This window comes from Cydia fagiglandana, chromosome 22 (assembly GCF_963556715.1).
Source record: "Cydia fagiglandana chromosome 22, ilCydFagi1.1, whole genome shotgun sequence".
Taxonomy (NCBI): Eukaryota; Metazoa; Arthropoda; class Insecta; order Lepidoptera; family Tortricidae; genus Cydia; species Cydia fagiglandana.
Window position 1 is genome coordinate 12,430,625 of NC_085953.1, and position 24,197 is coordinate 12,454,821.

Genomic DNA, 24,197 nt, shown 5'->3' on the forward strand with positions numbered 1-24,197 from the left:
GAGATTCACTAGATATGAAATAGTAAAGATATGTGACGTTCCACTACAATAGGTACCTTATGGCGGCTGGCGCCGCGATTTGGGAAATGAATTAGGGATTCGCTAGATATGAAATAGTGAACATAACAATATCTTTACTATATCGTATCTAGTTGGTCTCGAAATCATTTCCCGAATCGCGCCGACTAACTTGGCTGTGACAAAGTGAAGCAGTGCTGCTATAAACGTAACATTTTCATAAGAATAAATCCTGAATACCGGCATGCCGTTTGCCACGGCTCATGAGAGCCTGGGGTCCGCCTGGCAACTAGTCCCAAGAATTGGCGAAGGCACTAGTTTTTACGAAAGCGACTGCCATCTGGTCTTCCAAACCAAAGGGTAAACTAGGCCTTATTGGGATTAGTTTTCGCCTTATTTGGGATCGGTTTCCTCACGATGTTTTCCTTTACCGAAAAGCGACCGGTAAATATCAAATGATATTTCGTACATAAGTTCCGAAATACTCATTAGTAGGAGCCAGGGTCTGAACCCGCGACCTCCGTACCGACGATATAATTCATAAATTTCAGTCAAAAAAGAACTGTTAGGTTTTTTTATTATTTGAATAGTGAATCAAAGTTAATCTTACTTCTACCAGTGCATCCTTTATCTGAAATGGTTTAAATGTTTTTAATTGAAATTATTTATCCTCGTTCAGACTACTGTTAATACAATTTAAATAATAAATAATATAAATTAATAAAGGTGAATTAGTTTCTTTACGAACCAGCTGCAATAGAAATTTATTTTTTTCGTTTAAATAATTAAAATTATAACGCATTTAAAAGAAACAACTTGCATATTTTATTTATATTGACAGTTGCATTAAGGGGCTCACTGATTAACAGTCCGCCGGACGGTATCGGCCTGTCAGTTAGAACAAAATTTTGACAGTTTCAAACAACTGACAGGTCGATACCGTCCGGCGGACTGTTAATAAGTGGGCCCCATTATAATACATTGTTATGTAGGTATAGGTATACACGGTGTAACATGAGTAAACCGAATAATTTTAACCACGCATTTCTGAGGTCAAAAGAAGTAAAAAATGTAGTATGAGTTTAGGTCAATTTCGCCAAAAAAAGATTTTTTTTTTGTTTTGTTTTTTAAATTTTTTGAGTGTATTTGTACATGAAAAATAAATGTTATTGGCAAACTTGTCGCTTAAAATTGATTTTTACATTTTTTTTTCGTAGAACCTACTTTTTGCAAAGTGTTACTCGTCACTTTTTGACATCTGGGTCATTCCACCGTTTCGGGTGTTACACTTGAACTCATAAAATAAGGTTTTATTCGATATTGTAACAGGAACTAGGAGGTTATAACTATTGATTCATCTACTACTTTGATAATATTTTCCTTTCCTGTACGCACATTATTAAAGTATAAGAGAAATAACGAGAGAATCACTAAAAAGTAGCTGTTTCGGGCGTTACGCGAATTGGCCTATACCTTCTGACCATCAGTACCAAAATGCATAATTAAGCGAATTTTATCAAGTAAGCTCCAGTTTTATTTATGTCAAGTAATAATAGTTAGTATAGCCTACTGAAACACTGAAGTAACACTTAGTATCACTTCTTATTTAATTTTAATAAAATAAATTACCTGTTTCGGGTGTTACTCATGGTTCGTTTCGGGTGTTACGAGTACGAAATTAAGACAGATTTATACGAAATTATGGCTCATTTTATTGAAATTATTGTCTTTTTAATAAATTCGATTAAAAATATAAGTAATAAATGCTGAATTATTTTAAAATACATTATCTTAACAATAATAACTGTTTCTCGAAGATATCATAATTATTTTTCTTTCGATGCGAATATTTCCGAAAATATTCACTTAATCAAAAACTTGTTGATGGTGACACCTATTCATTTTGAAAGATCTATCCAACGACACCCCACATCACAGGATTAAATGCAAAAAAAAAATTAAAAATATTTTTTTGTACAGGAGCTACCATAAAAAAACATTTTTTTTCGGTTTTTTTTTGTGACATGAAGGTTCGGTATGTTTTCTATGGAAATAGGTTAGTTTTGACTTCTTAAACCAGTTTTCATTTTTCAACCCTTTGGTAGCGTTTCTTATGGAATGACCCATCTATCAAGAAGGATATTTAGACTACGTCCCATAGCAGCAACATCACCATCAAAAAGGCCTTTTACACTATGTAACAATAAAAACTTGTTTTTTTTTCATTAATAATATCTCTGAAACTAGACGAATATCAAAAAAGTTTATATGACATTTTTGTCTCTAAATATGATCAGGAATACGCTGTTAAAATTATTCGGTTTACTCATGTTACACCGTGTATTATGATAAAATATTTGTTTAGTAATTTTACTGAACGTACAAATGATAGGGTTGAGTGGAGGAAAGGAGGGGAGGCCTTTGCCCAGCAGTGGGACACTCAACCAGGCTAAAAAAAAAAAATTTCGCAACCTACTTCTTGTGCTTTCTGTTCTTTTTCTGTACCATGCTGAAATATATTAGAGATCGTTAGTAGGTTCATTATTATTGTACCTTTGAGTTTAATTAAATAACCCGTAAATATAGCGAAACAATTAGAGTTAGACCGTAAAAGGTCTGCAGCGATTTTGATAGCCCACGCAGTGCAAGTGTCATTTTAAACGTCAAACTTCTCTGACATTATGACGTATAAATAACACTTACACTGCGTGGGCTATCAAATCCACTGCAAACTTTTATTGGTGCGACTATATTTTGTGCTGATCTTATACATTGGGAACAAATGAAAGCTCGTTTGGGAGGTTCGCCTCATGGGAGGCAAACGGATCGCCTGATGGTAGCCGGTCACCGTAGCCTATGGACGCCTGCAACTCCAGGCGTGTTGCCGACACTTTAAAAACGCGTACTGTACACTCCTTTTTACAAAACCCTATACTGTAGTAGACCTCAAGAAAACTCTTAATTTTAAATGGATACTATACTCTGGCAAAGCCAGTCAGTCAGTAAAAAAGGCGGCAAATTTAAAAAAATAGGACCGAAGAGACTCCTCTTAAAAAAAATCGGGATTTAAAAAAAAATCTACTGATAATGTGGATGTGCCAGGGTGTATTTGCTATTTTTATACTATTATATAATAATAATAAATAATATTAGAGTCTCGACCAACACCTAGAGAGACTCTCGCTGGGTGGCTGGATCAAGGGTCAGATGCAGAAGGCGGTAATTTTGGACACGGCGCGTATAGTACGTCGGTTCCTCACTCTGCGGCCCTGACCACCGGCAGCTTGGGCCTTGCCCCGCTGCCGGCGGCACCCTAGGTTAGGTTTTTTATAATGTGTTTATATGTATTTTTTATTGTTTTGTAAGTGTTTTTATATTTTACTTTTATATTCATATTATAAATGACCTAGCCTAGAAGAAAGATAAATAAAGAGAATAAATAATATTGATTTGATTGATATGGATTGATAAGTGCTTACCGTGGGCACAACATCTTCGATGATTGACTCTAACTTCGTACTCCCAATCTAAACAAACAAAAATTCTAAATTCAAAATATATTTATTTCAAGAAATATACACGGTGTAACATGAGGAAACCGAATAATTTTAACCACGCATTTCTGAGGTGAAAAGAAGTAAAAAATGTAATATGAGTTTAGGTCAATTTCGCCAAAAAAAAATTTTTTTTTGTTTTGTTTTTTCACTTTTTTTAATGTATATGTACATAAAAAATAAATGTTATTGGTAAACTTGTCACTTAAAATTGATTTTTAAATTTTTTTTCGTAGAACCTACTTTTTGCAAAGTGTTACTTGTAATTTTTTGACATTCTATCAATAAGGATATTTAGACTACGTCCCATAGCAGCAACATCACCATTAAAAAGGCCTTTAACACTAAGTAACAATAAAAACTTGTTTTTTTTTTTAATTAATAATATCTCTGAAACTAGGCGAAATTCAAAAAAGTTTATAGGACATTTTTGTCTCTAAATATGATCAGGAATACGCTGTTTAAATTATTCGGTTTACTCATGTTACACCGTGTAGAAATTTCAATAAAAGCAGTATAACATTGATTCCCACTCTAGACTCAGCCTGTATCGTGGGAATTTTAGAGATATATACCGAATACTGATGTCGCGGCTATTATTTTAACAGAATATAATTAATATCAAAGCTACTACATATATTCATGTATTATATTTTTTTGTTAGATGACTATATATAACTATCCAACTACCTATTAAAAACAAATCAAAACAAGTTCTATTAGTATTTAACTAATACTATAATTTATTAATAAAAACACAAATTTAGACAGTCTTAGTCTGAATTTTCATGACAGTGATTTTTTTTATAGTAGTTATACCTACCTACATAAAAAAGTTAAGTAAAAAAAAACTTATTACGGTATTTAAGAAAAGAAAAAAAAATGTATTTGTATCACTATCGTAAAAAAACTTTAAATCCATATTAATGACAATTACTTACGGCAGCCATAAATACGTTAATCTAAAATTATTCAATATTTTATTAAAATTTTCTAATACATTACCAAAACAAATACTTAATAGAGTTAGACCAAAAAAAAAAGTCTGCAACTATTTTGATAGCACACGCAGTGCAAGTGTTATTTTAATCGTCAAATTCATATGAAATTATGACGTTTAAATAACACTTGCACTGCGTGGGCTATCAAAATCGCTGCAGACTTTTATTGGTCTAACTTCTATAAATTAAGGTTAAATACTGCCTGCACACCTTTTTTGTATCTACTATTTGAATCATTAAAATTTAATGTACTTAATACGTAGCTATGGTAAATATTGTAAAATATTACATACCATCTGAAAATAAAAACCAATAATTTATTGACGTATTTTATAACAATTATAAAAAAAAAATCAAAAAGCATTTATTTCGTTAAATAGTATACAGCATAACACATTCATAGTTGGGACTTCCTAGTAAGTATGTATAAGTTTTAAAGATTTATTCATTATTAAGTAAATATAAAACATTAAATTAGCTTACAAATAATAATACAAACTATCTCTAAACTAAATAAACTTAAAATAAAAAGCCTATAAATAAAAAACGTCCCCCAAGTCACTGCCGACGGGCAGTGTGCCCAGAAGGCTGGCCGCATTGCCACGTTGTATGGCAATACTTATGCGTTGAGCAAAATACTGGCCAGCCCTCTGGTCTCCTGCGGCATCTATAAGGCGCTCCGCTAAGGCCCTGTATATACGGCGCGCGCTTGGCCCCCACGGCCCCAGCGTTTCGACCCCAAACGCCTCAAAAATATAACTACTGCCAAGGGTGGCATATTTGCGGCGTTTGAGGTCTTCTGCCATGGACGCGGCATGACCAGCATCTCTGCTGGTGCCTGGAAGGTGGGACGGCGCGAGTATGTATAATACCTGTGACAGGAAGCCCCGCTACATTGTGCAAACGTTTTTTTTTTCATAAGTCAACATAATATAATATTATAATGAGTAGTTATTTGACAATAAAGAAAAGTACTTATACACATTTTTATACCTGTAGTTCCTCTTTAGTTATTTCTTTGTCCTGTAAAATTCCATGATTAATTAAATCTTATAATCTTTTATAAGGTTAGATTTAGATGTGTTGAAATGTATTTTTTGTGTAACTATTTTTTTTGACTATAATCTTATAATAAATAGGTAAATTATGTCAAACAAAAAATAAATTATTTGTTAATTACCTTTAAACCACCTAATAACGCGGAGAGTTTCGGTTTAAGTTCTTCCTGAAACCCGATAAAATATTATAAATACAATAAGCCACGTTTTTATTTAAATTATTTGTATTGTGAAGATATTTATTTCTTTTCATAACAAGCCTCTAGTGTTTTAATGTTAAAACAATACTTGACACAAAACCTAAAACTAACAACTAAAACTAAATATAAAATATCTCTCCTAAGCTGCCCGCTTCCGGAATCGACCCTAGAATGCTAGCCGCGTTGCCCCTTTGAATCGCCAAACTTAATTTGTATTGTTGGTTATTAAATTTATTTATTACAAATATCGGAACTGTTTATTATCATGGCGTTTTGTGGTAGGAAGTTTTAGCTTTATTATGTATGCCTAAGTATTACCATTCCATCCATAAAGATTGCATTTTAATTTTGTAAGTCAATGATAGTCGAAAAGAAAAGAAATTTTTCGAAAGGATGGTTTTAGAGTTGGCAGCTAAAAGCCTACTTGGGTCGACCAACTGGACGCCGTCCTGGCGGCGTAGCACGGTGGCGTTTTTATCCCTTGTCACCATGCCTGTCACGTTCTAACAAGTATGTAAGTGCGAAAGGGACGCGCATAGTGATAATCGATAAAAATGGAACCGTGCTGCGCCCGCTGGTCATCCTAAATACCGTTGGGCAGATAGAGTGGAGGCAGATCTCCGTGAGCTCGGCGTCGGCGAAAGCTGGTGGGATACCGCTCTGGACCGATCAAAGTGGCGTGCTCTTGTGTTGGAGGCCAAGACTCATTTTGGGTCATCGCGCCAACCAAGTAAGTAAGTAATGATAGTTGAAAATACTCACGGCCAACTACAAAATATAAGTTAATGAAGGTATGAGTAGTTAAACTATTAAAAAACTCCTATTATATTTTGATATTTCAATAAAAAATATATTAAGTTTAATAAATTAGTTATATCAGTTCAACAGTCTCAGAGACAAAGCAAAGGTTTTCCTTGTGTCATTTTTACAGCAAGATTCTACTTGAAAAGCATTATAGTTACCTCGGGTGGCTGATGCTCGACTATTTCACTCGCCAACTGTAATTAAAACTTCATACTTAATACAAGTTATACCAAATCTTAGAGGATCTAACCAAACGAAGTAGCCATTGACAGGCGTTCCCCTCTGTCGAAAATAGGCACAATGGTCAAACACATTGTATAGACTGCCGTTTTTCTGACATGGCTATGTCTACGTTACGTATACATTTGCAGTTACCGAAAATTACAGACATGGCGTCTCCGTTTAGTTATATTTTCTAAGTACCAAATAAATGCCATATCAAATAGATTTCGGAAAGTGAAGAGTCATGGAATCAACTGTAGGTAAACCGGGAATACATAAACCGGGATAAAAATTACCCTTTATAGTTTTACGGGAGTTACATAAAATTAACTTACTTGATTCGCTCCTTCTATGTCACCTGTTGCCTGTCAAAAATATTATTTACCAATGTGAAATATTATTTCAATACAATGAATAATCCAAAATACCAAATTTTACTGCAATTACTTGATTAAAATATTTTAACAGTAAGTTACTTACTGCCAGCTGTGTTAAACAAATTTAAGATTAAGAACATTGATTTCCATTGTAATAGATGTAAGAAAAAAAAGAAATACATATAAATACATATAGCAACATAAGTATTCAAAACCCGCTTCCGTACCCGTCTACAATGACGCGCAATCTCAGACCTCCGCTTAAACCGGCTATCTCATTGCGCCCCCGGCGCGCGGCGCGACGTGTAACAGTACGCGACGCGCGGCCTTCGTAAACGCTACTCATGCACTGTTAGTGCTAAAAAATGGAGACCTAGGCTCTCCGAAACCAGTCGCGCGAGTGACTGCAAATACACGCGTTAAACCGTTTTATTAGCTTGAATTTACTTACCTTTATTGTTTCAGATAATTTTGCAATGTCAGCTTCGCTGTCTTTCTAAAATTCAATCACAACACACATTAATTAAATGATTTTAACTTTAAGGTTATTAAATAGGTACGTACGTAGTACTGGACGTGTTTCGGAAAATTTAGAAAATGGAGAAATCACGAGAATGAAAGCTCGTAGAGTTGTATTATTCTCATGTAGGTATTATTTATTATTCATATTAAATGTATTATTCTCATATCTTATAATATAACTTACCGCAAAAGCTTCCAATTTTTGAATGTCCTGTTATAACATAATTATAATTACTTACATTTAATTGGTATGTTTCATGTACCTATCAGTATACATATATCTCTTGTTATTTTTTTAATAACTTTCATTGAATATAATTTAATAACGATAATTAATTATCAAATTAATTAATTTATTAGCGGTAAGACCGCTTGTTATTTACCTCTGTTTGTATTTCTGGTTTCTTTTATATTGTTTCCTTATATTGCGGTGCGAAATAAAGAGTATTTTTGTATTGTATTTAAATTGGGAATGTAGATATGTATTTTATATATTTATACCTACCTCTGTTGTTTTTTGATCATGATCAATAATATCCAAGGCAATCTATAACAGGACAATATTAATTTATTATATTTATCGTAGGTATTATTGCTTCTTATGTACATCAAACCGCAATATAGCATGGCCACTTTACGTATCAATAAATCCATTAATATTATGTGTATGAAATTTTGGAGCTCCTGTATGTATAAAGTTACCTATACATATAAATAGGTATATCGCACTAAAAATATGCTACCTTAATTATTTTTTTTAATTTTTAAAATAAATATCACGCAATCAAAGATACAAATCGTGCAACATCATTTTTTGCTGTTTGTTGAAGTTAATGTTAATGTTTACTAACTTGGAAATAAATAACAAAAAACATGGTTACAAAAACATTGTATGTCATTTGATCCTTTATCACATTACTGGCTTTTTATTCGGTTGTTTAGTAAAACAATGATAAACGTTTTCCCAAAATATTTGATATGGATATGAGCAAAATATTTGAATGCATTTACCTTCGCAGCCACTTTATCTCCCTTTCCAGGTTTGGTCAGCTATAAAAAATAATATAAAAATTAGAAGTATATTTCAATAATTAAAATATGCATAAAGTTTCTTAAATCGAGCGTCAAAATATTATGACTTAATTAAATATGTTATTTATAGGCCATAGCAATCCAGCGCGGAAACGCTGCCTGCGTGATGGGCACCTTACCAAGGGCGCAAAATTTTGATAGGTGTTTTTAATTTTTAGCTTTAGTTTTTAGTTGTAGTTAATTTTAGTTTTGTATTCATTTTATAACACTTATTTTACAATAAATGAGTTTTCCTATCATGTTATTTATACGTAATTATAAATATTTCTTCAACCTGTCCAGAAAGTCAGGGTTTTTTATGCGTGACGCACCGAACAATTACATAATTATGCATAAATTTGACGTAGGGATATTTTCTTTTCTTTTTATTATAGTGATTGTAAATAACTAAATTTCAACAATTCTGAGAGTATAAAACGTTATAAAAACCCAAAAATAATAATTTTCTAAATCGCTTTTAACCAAAAATAAAAGTCAATATAATTTACTTACAGCTAGCTATATAAAAAACATTTTTATGTTATTTGAATAAAACTGAAATATAAATATATTTATTATAAAATTAAAGTTTCTATTTAAATAACAAATTAAAATAGAAACTTTTTATGATACGTGAAAAATATAATTCTGATTATTACGGTAAGTGCAATCAATATTATTGAGATTTTATTTTTTATTTCATACATGCCTTTTTTAATGTGTTCCGAATTTTGGGTACTTGTTGTTGTTGGTTACCGCTTCTGGGTGCCTGGAAAGATAAGAATCGTCCAAAAGGACAAGTATTTTATATACCTACAATTTTTTTGACGATCTCTTTGTGAAATTCTTAGTATTAAATTTGATGTGTACAAAAATCCAAAAATCCAAAAACCCAATAATATTAACATCAATAAATTGCTCTGATAATTAGATTAAGGTTAAATTACGATTTATAAGAGCTTGTTGCTAGGCCTACATGAATAAAGTATATTTTGAATATGAATTTGAAATTTGAATTTGAAGGAAACATTTGGTTAATAGGTTTCTTTCACAGTTATATTAAATCATATTTCAAGAATTTAATACACACTTCGGGAAACAAAATTTGCCCATTCAGCTTGGTTTCGAAGATTCTGGCAGCGTTTCCCCGCTGTATTGCGATGCTTATTATGTGCGAGGAAGCTGCCAGCAGCGGTCGCCAGTGAAGATGGCCAGTCTTTTCAAGAGCTGAAGAGCTAGAGCTAGACCAAGACAATTTTTTAGGGTTCCGTACCTCAAAAGGAAAAAACCGAACCCTTATAGGATCACTCGTGCGCCTGTCTGTCCGTCTGTCACAGCCGATTTTCTCCGGAACTACTGGACCAATTAAGTTGAAATTTGGTACACATATGTAAGTTTGTGACCCAAAAAAGGATATGTAACGTAAACAAATGAATTTTAAACATGGGAGTCGCTTTTGGGGGGTAAATGAGAAAATTAAAAAATAAAGATTTTCAAACTATATCGTGTTATATATCAAATAAAAGAGCTTATTGTAAGGATCTCAAATATATTTTTTTATAATTTTCGAATAAACATTTTAGAAGTAATTCAAGAAAATAGGCAAAAATTTACCATTTCCCCCCTTTATCTCCGATACTACTGGGACTAAAATTTTGAAAAAAAAAAAACATAAAATAGGCCTATATCTATAGATAACAGGAAAACCTATTAGAAATGTACAGTCAAGCGTGAGTCGGACTTAATTACTTTGTTTTTGATCCGACCCCTACTGTTTTTTAAAGACATTTCACTCACGTTTCACATAATAAAATACATTGTTAAACATTGTGTAATGTACGGAACCCTTGGAACGCGAGTCCGACTCGCACTTGGCCGGTTTTTTTTATTATGAATGGGCCTACGATGGAGCGAGCTCGCCCAGAAGGTGCCGGTTCACTCTTGATTTGAAGGTTGCCGGGTTATAAGAACACGGAATTTATGGCTTTTATGAAATTATGACGTATAAATAACACTTGCACTGCTTAATTATGCTATCAAAATAGTTGCAGACTTTTTTGGTCTAACTCTAAACCCCTAGTGCCATAAAAATTAATGGTCTAAAATTTCTAAATGTACTGTGGAATTAAGAAATTAAAAGAAGACTAAATTAAAAATTAAATATTCTTACTATTTTAGCATTGCGGCCAACAACTAAAAAGTCCGCAAAAATTCCCAAAGGCAGCAAACACAGTAGGAGCAAGTGCATGGTTGTAAAAACGATGATCGTGTGAATGATTAGATTGATTAGTCAATTCTATGGCACTAAATTATTATAGTTGTAGATCAAAGAGCAATTAATAGTAGAAGAGGTGCAAAGTCGAAGAAAAAATTTGCCTCGAGTTTTGACTGGTGCTGTATTTGATGCTATACTAACGCCATACATTAATTAAGAGGGGGCCTAGCCAAGTAGCAAACACCAATTGTGTAGCTATCACGGTTCATGAGATACAGCCTGGTGACAGACAGACAGACGAACAGTAGAGTCTTAGTAATAGGGTCCCGTTTTTACACTTTGGCTACGGAACCCTAAAAAATATCGGGATAGCAGCTAAACATTTAAAACTTTCGTGTTTTGAACACATTTACAATTGGGTCTGAGTTTTTTTTCAGGAAAAAAAATCGGGTCTATCGCGAGTTTATTATGTGACTTTTATTTGCCCTTACCAGGATTCGAACCTGGGATCTCCTGCTTCGTAGGCAGGGTCACTACCGACTAGGCTAGGAGGCCGTTGAAACGTTTACTTTGACAATTGGCTACTTTTCTACTAGTCAAAGTTTTAGAACTGTCAAAACGTTTTTCTAATGGTAACATTCCATTTCTGACCGCAGCTGCACTACTAGTACTGAACGCGTCGCTGTTATTGTCAATTTCCATAGTAAAATGAACAGTAATGCAGCTGTCGTTGGAAATGGACTGTCACCTTAATATGGAATTTATATGAAAACGTGTGTAGTGACGTCACGGTCAACTCGCCTACTTTTTATATTTCAATCCAATTTGTTATATAGAAATAGTATATAAAAATAACTGCTATCTATGTTTTTCTAATAATTATCTGGTGCTTTATTTCGTGCACGGTGTGAAATAATTTATTTTAAGTAGAGGAAAGTACCCAATTCAGTTGCTTCTAAACGTATGACGCTGACACCGAATAGAGCCATCTAGTCAGGTTGTTAAATGACATGATTTTTACCGAGACTTTAAACCTCTGCAACAATCAATACTCTATGTTTTCGATTAATCGGATGTTAGTCGCGATGTTACCGTGAAATAGACAATCAAATCAATTTGATCATACGAATTAATAAAATTGAATAATTGCCAATCAACCAAAATTTAATAACTATAGATAACGCAGTGCATGACTGATTTCAATTTTAACTGGATGCATATTCTAATTTTAAAAATCGTAACTTGATTTTCTAAAATAAGATTATCTCATATCAATACTAACACGTACGTAACAAATCAAGTTGAGATTTTTAAAATCTATTCGCTACTGTACTATAGGTATTTAATTATTGTCTGTTTAGCGTTTAATTTATATAATAATATGGGTATATCATCGTATTATTTTTAATTAATTTGTGTTTTTCAACTTATGAAGTGAGTGGCCAGTTTTAATATCGGGTTCAGTAAATTTCCACGGATCTCTAAGACAACTTTTGAATATCTGCCCTAAGGACAGAATAGAATAGAATAGAAAAAGTTTATTTTCACCACACCAGCTCGGAAAGGCGTAAGCCCTTCATAGTCTGCACTTCAAAAGCTGATATCAAAGTTGCATTTTATTCACATATGAGGCAAAGTAATCAAATGCAAATTTTGAGTTGTTTTCTTATGTTTGCTGGTAGAATTGACTTTTAAATGATAATTTTGGATGATAAATATTTAATAACATTCATTTGGATTTAATTTGGTTTGATTTTTTTGATATTTTACATTTAGGTAATATTTGCTTCGGGTTGGTGTAATGAAAAATTTTGTGATTCACTCGGGGGCAAATTTTGTTTAACCTTCGTGCTTTGAAACCCTCTCAACGCTCAAGATTCCATTTTTGGAATTTTGGAATCATTTGCTTGCTCGGGTATCAATTAGCACGAGCGGTTAAACAACAACTTTGCCCCCTTGTAAAACAAATAACTATTGTAGGATGTTTTTGTTGAGGATATGTTTATATGTAGTTTTATTTTATTTCAGCTCTACCGAAACACTACCTTCAATCAAGCTTTGTTAACCTTTTAACCGCCGTAGACTGATATATCTATATGACAAAACTTCGTGTAACTGCGTACCGCCGACACGAGCACGCTCGGTTAAAAATTCTATTGCGGTTAAAAGGTTAATATGATGGTCCATATGACAGTTCATTTTCATATGTAGCTGTCACGTAAAATGTTTGTAAACTTTTTTGGAAGTTTAGCAGGGATTCAAAGGGTTATCCGCAGATGGTCTAGAACGCAAAATGACTAGTATGTTGTTTTGCCTAAATCGCAATTAGTCTACATCCCAAACGGTCTAAAACGCAAAATGCCCGAATTATTTTTTCCGTTTTATCTTAACTTTATAGCGATGTCGACGGAGCCCCGCTTTCGCGGGGCTTCCATTCTGTGCTGTTTGGCCTTCGGCCATTTGAAGATACGTAACGAACCTAACCTACCTATGTAAAATGTGGTGATATAAAAAGTGGGCATTTTGCGTTCTAGACCGTTTGCGATGTAGGCTAATTGCGATTTAGGCAAAACAACATACTAGTCATTTTGCGTGTTCTAGACCATCTGCGGATAACCCGATTCAAACCTAGGACCATCTTCTTGGTAGATTAACTATCGACTAATCAAACATCTATCTATTTTGTCTACAGCATGGCCGTCTTCTGGTATTCCACGCTCTGGCATACATCACAGCGGCCCGTAGCGGCCTTTCGGAGACTGAGCTTGAAGACCTGATCTCCTTGGATGACAGAGTGCTAGATGACGTGTACCAGTACCATCTGCCGCCTGTTAGGAGGATCCCACCACTGCTGTGGACCAGGTACTCATGAGGGATCATCCTCAAAAGTATTACTCCCAGTAGTCCCAGTATTCCAAGCCCTAGTGTACAGTGAATTACAAAATTGGGTCGGACACATTTGGAATGATGAATTTCAATAAGAAAACAGCAAGCTTGCAGTGGTTTCTTGGAGACCGACTTGAAGACCTGATCTCTTTGGATGATAGGGTGCTGGATGTCGTATCGTACCATATGCCACCGATTAGGAGGATCCCACCGGTTTAGCTTACCTGGGTAAGCTCAGGAGTACTAAGAAAACTACTTTAATGCAAAGCAAGACTTTTTTCTAGCCTGTCTGAGTGTCCCACTGCTGGTCCCTTTGATTTCCACGTCTCCCGATTTGGTGTTTGAGACTTAGAACTTTAGAAGAGGTATTTTTCTTTGATTTTTGTTTCCAGGATCCGCAATGATCTCCCGAACTACTTGTCCGAGAGAGAGGCCGACGGCGTCTCTGTTATGAACTGGTAGGTAACTAGTAATTTTATTTCAGACAGCTATATCAAATGTATATTGATTGTTATTTTGAAGTTTTTGCAATTTTGGTGTGAGCCATAAGTACATTGTTGTGTATGTGGACGCCACAGAGTGGTGGAAGCTTACTTTTAGACACGCTTCCCAACGTTTGATTGATATCAAAGATAATGTCCAGCTGATCTGATGATGGAAACTTAAAGTAGCCATAAGATAAGCTGGTATCAAAATCGTTAAAGGTCAAACTATTTTCAAGTGTACGTATGTACTTAAGGGTATTTTTGAGTTCAATATAGTTATAAACACTGTTTTATTTAACAGGTACCATCGGCAGTTCCGCGACACAGCTCGCGAGCGTTACTTCAAGAACATGAATATGGCCATGTACTTCCATTCTATGATTGCTGATTATTACCTCGGTATGTATTTTATGTCCTCTGGTCTATTCTACTCGAGATCCATATGAATTTTAGGGGGTTTGGTATAATTCCATTTGATTTTGCCGTATTATTTATTTGGTTTTATCTTGAAAATTACCTTAGAAGACAGTAGTGTGTTTGTACCGGTTTTGGACCAGAACTTTTCCGCCAGAGGGCGACAGTATGTATGCGTAAGGTAGTGACAATTTAGTTCACCCTACTCCCCGCTAGATGGCGCCACTGTGTATGCGCAACGTTAGTTCCAAAGGTCGCCGCTAGATGGCGCCACTGGTTAGTTCACCCTACTCCCCGCTAGAGGCGCCACTGTCTATGCGCAACGTTAGTTCCGAAAATATCCGCCAGCCCCGCCGGAGGGCGACAGTATGTATGCGTAACGTTAGTTCCAAAATTATCCGCCGGCCCTGCCTGGGGGCGACAGTATGTATGCGCAACGTTAGTTCTAAAAATCCCCACCAGCCCCGCCTGGGGGCGACAGTATGTATGCACAACGTGAGTTCCAAAAATCCCCACCAGCCCTGCCTGGGGGCGACAGTATGTATGCGCAACGTTAGTTCCTAAAATCCCCACCAGCCCTGCCTGGGGGCGACAGTATGTATGCGCAACGTTAGTTCCTAAAATTTCCGCCAGCCCCGCTGGAGGGCGACAGTATGTATGCGCAACGTTAGTTCCAAAAATCCCCACCAGCCCTGCCTGAGGGCGACAGTATGTATGCGCAACGTTAGTTCTAAAATTCTCCTGCCTGGGGGCGACAGTATGTATGCGCAACGTTAGTTCCAAAAATCCCCACCAGCCCTGCCTGGGGGCGACAGTATGTATGCGCAACGTTAGTTCCAAAAATATCCGCCAGCCCTGCCTGGGGGCGACAGTATGTATGCGCAACGTTAGTTCCAAAAATCCCCACCAGCCCTGCCTGGGGGCGACAGTATGTATGCGCAACATTAGTTCCAAAAATCCCCACCAGCCCTGCGTGGGGGCGACAGTATGTATGCGCAACGTTAGTTCCAAAAATCACCACCAGCCCTGCGTGGGGGCGACAGTATGTATGCGCAACGTTAGTTCCAAAAATCCCCACCAGCCCCGCTGGAGGGCGACAGTATGTATGCGCAAGGTTAGTTCTAAAAATCCCCACCAGCCCTGCCTGAGGGCGACAGTATGTATGCGCAACGTTAGTTCTAAAATTCTCCTGCCAGAGGGCGACAGTATGTATGCGCAACGTTAGTTTCAAAACCATCCGCTATGAAATGAATAGATGTCTCCACTTTGTATGTGAGTTGTTATATCGCTTAAATGAATAGATATCCCTAGTGGCGCCTTCGTCGGTGGACACCGCTAGTTAGTTCCAAAAATCCCCGCCAGGCCCGCCAGAGGGCGACAGTATGTATGCGCAACGTTAGTTCCAAAAATCCCCGCTAGCCCCGCCTGAGGGCGACAGTATGTATGCGCAACGTTAGTTCTAAACTTTCCCCGCCAGAGGGCGACTGTATGTATGCGCAACGTTAGTTCTAAAACCATCCGCTATGATATGTATAGATGAGCAGCCGTCTGAGTATTTCTAAAAAAGTCCGCAGAGTCAGAGGGGGTTCATGGTAAGTTAATTAATCTTGGTCAAGCAAATCTAGTCAGTAGAAAAAGGCGGCAAATTTGAAAAATCGTGGGCTACCAACACTACGTTTGAATAGTTCGAAAATCGTGTGTCATTTATATCTTATCTGTGGAACTGTTTTGTTTACATTTCATCGCTGTTCGATGTACATTCCTGCCTTTTGTTCGTTTCCTAGGGTTACCATACTTTAGTTTGCTTTACATTGCTTCTGACATATCCGGCTTGACAGACTATCGATTCGCTTAACAATATAGATGTCGCTAGTGGCGCCTCGTCAGTGGACACCGCTAGTTAGTTCCAAAAACATCCGCTATGAAATTGCAAAAAGGCCCATCATGTTTGTTTTAAAATATGAGACATATATCGGCGTTTTTTTTAATACCACGTCAGTGGCAAACAAGCAGACGACCCCGCCTGGCAGTAAGCAGTCACCGTAGCCTATGAACGCCTGCGAATTCTATAGTTTACACGGATGCACTTTTATTTGCGGTTGGTTTTGTCGCTTGTGCTTATCAAATGTATGGAGTTTGTAGTTTACCAACCGTAAAGGGGTTTTTCTTTTATTATACCACATTGGTGGCAAATAAGCATACAGTCCGTCTGATGGTAAGTTGTTACCGTAGCCTTTGGACGCCTGCAACTCCAGGGTGGATACAAGCGCGCTGCCGACTGCCCAAAGATTCAATAACTTTGTTTTAAAATATGAGGCTTATATCGGCGTTTTTTTTAATACCACGTCAGTGGCAAACAAGCAGACGACCCCACCTGACAGTAAGCAGTCACCGTAGCCCATGGACGCCTGCGAATTCTATTGTTACCACGGATGCACTTTTATTTGCGGTTGGTTTTGTCGCTTGTGCTTATCAAATGTATGGAGTTTGTAGTTTACCAACCGTAAAGGGGTTTTTCTTTTATTATACCACATTGGTGGCAAATAAGCATACAGTCCGTCTGATGGTAAGTTGTTACCGTAGCCTTTGGACGCCTGCAACTCCAGGGTGGATACAAGCGCGCTGCCGACTGCCCAAAGATTCAATAACTTTGTTTTAAAATATGAGGCTTATATCGGCGTTTTTTTTAATACCACGTCAGTGGCAAACAAGCAGACGACCTCGCCTGACAGTAAGCAGTCACCGTAGCCCATGGACGCCTGCGAATTCTATTGTTACCACGGATGCATTTTTATTTGCGGTTGGTTTTGTCGCTTGTGCTTATCAAATGTATGGAGTTTGTAGTTTACCGACCGCAAAAAGATCCAGATTTTTTTTTTTATATACTACGTCGGTGGCAAACAAGCATCCGGCTCACCTGATGGTAAGCAGCCACCGTAGCCTTTGGACGCTTGCAAGTTCAGACTTTTGAAACCTATACATCATCATCATCATCATCATCATTATTATCATTAGACCCTCAGGAAAACGTCGACAGGGGACACCTCCGGCCCCCCTGCTCATGTAGTATTTAGGGTTTCTAGCACACTTATTTACGGTTGATTTTGTCTCTTTTGGTTATCAAATGTAGTTTGTAGTTTGCAGACTGCAAAAAGGCCCAGATTTTTTTTTTTTAATAATACGTCGGTGGCAAACAAGCATCCGGCTCACATGATGGTAAGCAGTCAACGTAGCCTATGGATGCCTGCAACTTTAGAGTTGTTACATGCGCGTTGCCGACTGCAAAAAGGTTCAATAAGTTTTTTCTTTTTTTATATACCACGTCGGTGGCAAACAAGCACACGGCCCGTCTGGTAGTGAGCAGTCACCGTAGCCTATGGACGCCTGCAATTTCGAGATGTTACATGCGCGTTGCCGATCGTTGAGATGTAGACCGTGACGTTTGAAAACAAAAAGTCGTATGTGACTGTAAACTTCCATTCACCGTAGAATTTGACAGATAGAGAGAGTTTGAATTAAGTATTGTAACCTTAGTCAGATAATGAAGCTTATTTGAAAGATTATTAACTCTAAGTACTAGAAATAAAGTAGATTTTACTAATGCTGTAATTCTGTAATGCGACATGGTCATGAAACTCGTGCGATGTTGGGGGTATACTCTTCAATCTTTTCAATCGGAATGGTCAGAGGTCAGAGTTCAGAGGTCAGAAAGTCCGTGAGGGACAGAACATACGCAAAGTGACGAAATTGAAAACACGTTTTAATATACCTGACAACATATCAAGCATAACCTACGTAACTTGGTCGGGTTATTTGTTACCTAACATAAACCATACTAAATTCACTGTGGGGAATTAAAAAAAAAAATGTGAGTGTGTGACAAGGACAAACAATAATAACGCTTTCTCTGCTACTCCTACTGAAAGATTACATAAGACTATCTCGTTTGGTCATTTCCCCCTCCCAGTCCCTCCCCCCACCAGTTCCAATTATAATATCATAAATGAGATCACAATACCTGCAACCTGTAACTGACGCATACGCTTTCTAAAATTAATTACAAAATCAGAAAATAACAATGGAGTACGTCATTGAACTCGTTGCGAGGCTGTGGTTTAGTAACAAGGGGTTAGGGTACAATTATAAATGTAGAGATAGCGACGAAACAAATATTGCATTCATCTCATCAATCGAGACGCTGGCACCTGACGTGGACATTTACAAGTGGGAGGCGGCCCGGATCGATCTCAAGAAGCTGATCAAAGAACTTCTGGAGGAGAGGAGCATCCTTCAGTTACACTCGGGATACCATGCGGAGGGACTTTTGCTGGAGGTGCTAAGAAAACACAACATTAGATCATTCCTCTCCGTGCCTCTTAAACAGAAAACTTTAATCTGGAAAGACGCGGGGGTGTGGTTCGTAGAGGTGACCAACCCGAAAATCATCAAGAGAACTTATGTGTTTTTTGACTTCGAATAAGTGTACGTCTGTGTATGTCTGAAATAAAAAAATGTTTAAAAGTGAATGACTATTTATTTATTTACCAATCATTTAGGTATTTTATAATGTTCCCAATGTGAGTACAAAAAAAATGCAAATGCTGGTTTTTCAAAATTCGTTGTTAAGGGGCTCCTTGGCGCTAATGACATTCGATCTGAATCCTTTAGTTTTCTAATGTTTTTAAAGTGAGAACTTCTTTAGCGGCGTTGGGCACTTTCTGAGACAGCGATCACGTGATCGTAACGTTTAGATGGCCACTCAAATAGATGGCAATTAAATCAATAAAGAAAAACTCAATGACATTACATGAAAAAGGTTCTAATCTTGTACGGGTTGAAATACGAGGATCTCACAGTTACATTCAAACTTTATATCACTCAAATATAATTCAATAAAGCTACATCTTGATGAAATCGCTAATAAAAGTGAACTCTAGTAATGGTGAATAAAACTCAAAATATCATGATCAAATATATTTAGATGCGAGATCTGCAAGGTAACTTTACAATTTCTATTCGAATTTTAAAGAATTAACTGTACAAATTTGAATTTTAAACAAGCTCACTGACCAGCAATTTCGGACTAAAGTTTTTCAATAGAAAGGAGGATACATAGTGCTGCAGACATTTTGGCCTAGTCATTGAGTTTTCACTTCTGTCGGCACTCCCGGAGTGCAATCCGTTGTTTTTTTGTAGCTATAATAGCAACGACTTTTAGCAATATAGTATGCCATATTTACTTCAAAGTTCATTGTCTTCGAGATATTCGACATCAAGTTGAACAATTTTAGGCCAACAACCTGGTTTTCAGGCCATAGCTTTTGTGTTAATTATTTTAAAATTTACATCTCTGACCAGTTTTTAGAGACGTCAAAGACAAACCCAAATATGTAGATTTCGTACATGTAAGATCCTTCACAGCAATCCAGCTACGAAAAAAGTGTTATTTTTAGACAATGTTTAAAAAAATCATAAAAAAATAAGTATTCATTAGTTTCAAAATCCGGTAGACAAGAATGGAGATTAAAGATTGAAGAATCGGTAGCCATTTGTCTTATAATTCTATCTGAAGTGTAAATGTAGAAGTAACGGCTCAAACCTTGTCAAATATCGATGAAAACCGCGGGGAGCCCCTTAAGGTGAGGTTGTGTAGAGCAATGTTTCAGAGTTACTAAGCGTGTGTCATCATCGTCGTTAAAAATATATCAAGTTCGATTTCAAACAAAAACAAGACCTAACCTAATCAAAGCAAGTGCTATACCATCTACATATTATGCATAGTAGGTTCTGCCATCTTGTGGGTCCCATTGGAAGTATAAACGTCACATTTACGTCTCGCGCCAAAAATCAGATGGCTCCTATGCTGTATAGTTCATGCATGCTCCCTATTGTCAGTTCAGTACGGTGGCGCTTAAGCAATGTCAATGTGAAAACAAATCCGTTTAAAATTACAAGGAGGGATTTCATATCATCGCTAAGTAGGCGAAAGTGTGTCTGTCTGTCTGTTTGTCTGTTACCTCTTCACGCTTAAGCCGCTGAACCGATTTAGTTGAAATTTGGTATAGAGATAGTTCGAGTCCTGGGGAAAATCAGGGATATCATTCCTGAAGAGAGTGCAAAGGCGGGTGGAATTGAAAGGGTTAATGACATTGCCTAATAATTGAAGTAAGCAATGAGCATATTGAATGATTGCTATTAGCATTATCCAGGCGCTATACCTACTTTAGCTGCTGTCACTAATTCCACGCAGACGAAGTCGCGGGCAAAAGCTAGTATTTCAATATTTTCGCTAGGATTTTTTGATTGTTTAGTACAAAAATCAACTTTACTTAAATGTAATAAGGTTGACATCTGTTGCGGGGTAGCAGAACTTCTGTGATTGTAGCTCAACTATGCGACGCTAGATGGGCTACTCGTATCTTCAAAAATAAAAATCGTAGATGCAATTTCGACATAATTTCCTTTACTGTAAAGTTCAAATTATTGTAATGGGCTAGGGCTCATAGGATAATCTCTTTCGAAATAAGAAAATATGGTCAATCATCCTTTAGATAGCGTTGCGTTTGTAGTAGTGTGCATGTTGACGACATAGGTTTCCAGACCGCAGGGAAGCATCATATATTTGTTAATGCCTGGAAGATTGAGGCCTGTCTGCCCATGCTGATGCTAGCTCTGAGCTTATTGAATTGCCTTTCTTGGAACTCTTCAACGTACTTTCGGTCATTGGTTCATTTGTCTTAGAGTTTGGTAAAATGACATTCGGTGTATATGTTCAGTGGGCATGCTAAGGGTTATATTTGCAAAAACCCAGGTGTTGAGTTTGGTTAATGCTTGAGAGCTCCATGTGCATTTGGCCTGTTTAGTGTCCATATTATGCAGACGCACTGCTTGCCACCATTTGAATATTGTCTTTAGAGCTCTTTGCATTAGGTTGGATATCGTGTGGAAGAAGAAGTTTTGGGTAGAAACGATGTTAGACTAATAATGGACTGACGGATATAGGCTGTCAGTAGCCCTTTTTCCCTGCTTTTGCTATGAAGTTTACCTTGACCCGAGTCCAATTATCTGGTACGATTCACCACGCGAAACTTGCTCTGAATATTATGGCCAGATGCAGATTGCTGTAAAAGCGCCGCTGATTTAAATCAAAAAGTTTGGTCTAAAGATGTTTCTTGCTATATTCCAGTCGATATTGCGTGCCACTGTGGATTCGAGGATTCCTATGGGCGCAAAGCTGTGTTTATTACTGGTTGAGTATGAACCGGGGAAGTGGGTGTCTCTGAGCAAGTTCCTCTTCCGTGTTCATAAATGTGCCATCTAGTGTTTAAGGAGACCGAGATAGTTGGTTGGTGTCTTGGAGAGTATTATGTAAGTTCATGCTCCTTTATGAGTTTGGGCAATATCAGGAGGCACCCCGTACGATTGCCCTGTCTAGACGGAACCTTCTCCATTATCTTATTTTTGCCTCCCATATTTGTTTATTATATTAAGTCAATGCTCTATGATACGCGTAGTACCATACCCATTCTGTTAACAATTAAAACAGATCAATTCCAAAACCTGTTCTGTTGTGATCTGTTCTGTTCTATCTTGTTCTGTTCTGTTCTATCTTTTTCTGTTCTAACCTGTTCTGTTGAGAGCTGTTCTGTTGTGATCTGTTCTGTTCTAACCTGATCTGTTATGATCTGTTCTGTTGTGACCTGTTCTGTTGTGACTTGTTCTGTTGCCGCGCGCACCCGAGTTGCATACATTGCCATTGTTAGTAGCTCGGTACCACTTACAGGGCTAGCGGGTCTTATCTGAAATGTTCTTTGTCTTATGGGCAGTTGTGTTAAAGTCTGTCACAACCCTACTGTGTTCTTATGCGGTGTCTGCATTAACGCATATATCAAAGGCGTCGGTTCACTGTTACTTTTTATACTGTGGTTCCGTCTAGACAGGGCAATCGTACGGGGTGCCTCCTGATATTGCCCAAACTCATAAAGGAGCATGAACTTACATAATACTCTCCAAGACACCAACCAACTATCTCGGTCTCCTTAAACACTAGATGGCACATTTATGAACACGGAAGAGGAACTTGCTCAGAGACACCCACTTCCCCGGTTCATACTCAACCAGTAATAAACACAGCTTTGCGCCCATAGGAATCCTCGAATCCACAGTGGCACGCAATATCGACTGGAATATAGCAAGAAACATCTTTAGACCAAACTTTTTGATTTAAATCAGCGGCGCTTTTACAGCAATCTGCATCTGGCCATAATATTCAGAGCAAGTTTCGCGTGGTGAATCGTACCAGATAATTGGACTCGGGTCAAGGTAAACTTCATAGCAAAAGCAGGGAAAAAGGACTACTGACAGCCTATATCCGTCAGTCCATTATTAGTCTAACATCGTTTCTACCCAAAACTTCTTCTTCCACACGATATCCAACCTAATGCAAAGAGCTCTAAAGACAATATTCAAATGGTGGTAAGCAGTGCGTCTGCATAATATGGACACTAAACAGGCCAAATGCACATGGAGCTCTCAAGCATTAACCAAACTCAACACCTGGGTTTTTGCAAATATAACCCTTAGCATGCCCACTGAACATATACACCGAATGTCATTTTACCAAACTCTAAGACAAATGAACCAATGACCGAAAGTACGTTGAAGAGTTCCAAGAAAGGCAATTCAATAAGCTCAGAGCTAGCATCAGCATGGGCAGACAGGCCTCAATCTTCCAGGCATTAACAAATATATGATGCTTCCCTGCGGTCTGGAAACCTATGTCGTCAACATGCACACTACTACAAACGCAACGCTATCTAAAGGATGATTGACCATATTTTCTTATTTCGAAAGAGATTATCCTATGAGCCCTAGCCCATTACAATAATTTGAACTTTACAGTAAAGGAAATTATGTCGAAATTGCATCTACGATTTTTATTTTTGAAGATACGAGTAGCCCATCTAGCGTCGCATAGTTGAGCTACAATCACAGAAGTTCTGCTACCCCGCAACAGATGTCAACCTTATTACATTTAAGTAAAGTTGATTTTTGTACTAAACAATCAAAAAATCCTAGCGAAAATATTGAAATACTAGCTTTTGCCCGCGACTTCGTCTGCGTGGAATTAGTGACAGCAGCTAAAGTAGGTATAGCGCCTGGATAATGCTAATAGCAATCATTCAATATGCTCATTGCTTACTTCAATTATTAGGCAATGTCATTAACCCTTTCAATTCCACCCGCCTTTGCACTCTCTTCAGGAATGATATCCCTGATTTTCCCCAGGACTCGAACTATCTCTATACCAAATTTCAACTAAATCGGTTCAGCGGCTTAAGCGTGAAGAGGTAACAGACAAACAGACAGA

General features: G+C 37.1%; 2 protein-coding genes and 2 long non-coding RNA genes across 4 annotated transcripts in view; 1 reads left to right on the forward strand and 3 right to left on the reverse strand.

Annotated features, from left to right (window-relative positions):
• Window positions 1–24,197, reverse strand: part of LOC134675421 (sodium- and chloride-dependent GABA transporter 1) — a 341,033-nt gene that overhangs the window by 163,509 nt on the left and 153,327 nt on the right. The window lies entirely within an intron of this gene.
• Window positions 1–24,197, forward strand: part of LOC134675455 (NACHT and WD repeat domain-containing protein 2) — a 111,278-nt gene that overhangs the window by 61,748 nt on the left and 25,333 nt on the right. Inside the window, exons 15-17 of the mRNA XM_063533724.1 lie at window positions 13,735–13,904; window positions 14,321–14,386; window positions 14,715–14,812. Coding sequence (XP_063389794.1) covers window positions 13,735–13,904; window positions 14,321–14,386; window positions 14,715–14,812 — 334 coding nt within the window. The remainder of the gene's footprint in view (window positions 1–13,734; window positions 13,905–14,320; window positions 14,387–14,714; window positions 14,813–24,197) is intronic.
• On the reverse strand, window positions 2,495–4,533 carry LOC134675683 (uncharacterized). Its single transcript, XR_010099781.1, has 3 exons — window positions 4,514–4,533; window positions 3,498–3,545; window positions 2,495–2,527 (listed from the first exon to the last, which is right to left on the reverse strand). It is a non-coding gene; the product is annotated as an uncharacterized LOC134675683 (long non-coding RNA).
• LOC134675540 (uncharacterized) lies at window positions 7,653–8,805 on the reverse strand. Its single transcript, XR_010099763.1, has 4 exons — window positions 8,768–8,805; window positions 8,262–8,303; window positions 7,941–7,967; window positions 7,653–7,730 (listed from the first exon to the last, which is right to left on the reverse strand). It is a non-coding gene; the product is annotated as an uncharacterized LOC134675540 (long non-coding RNA).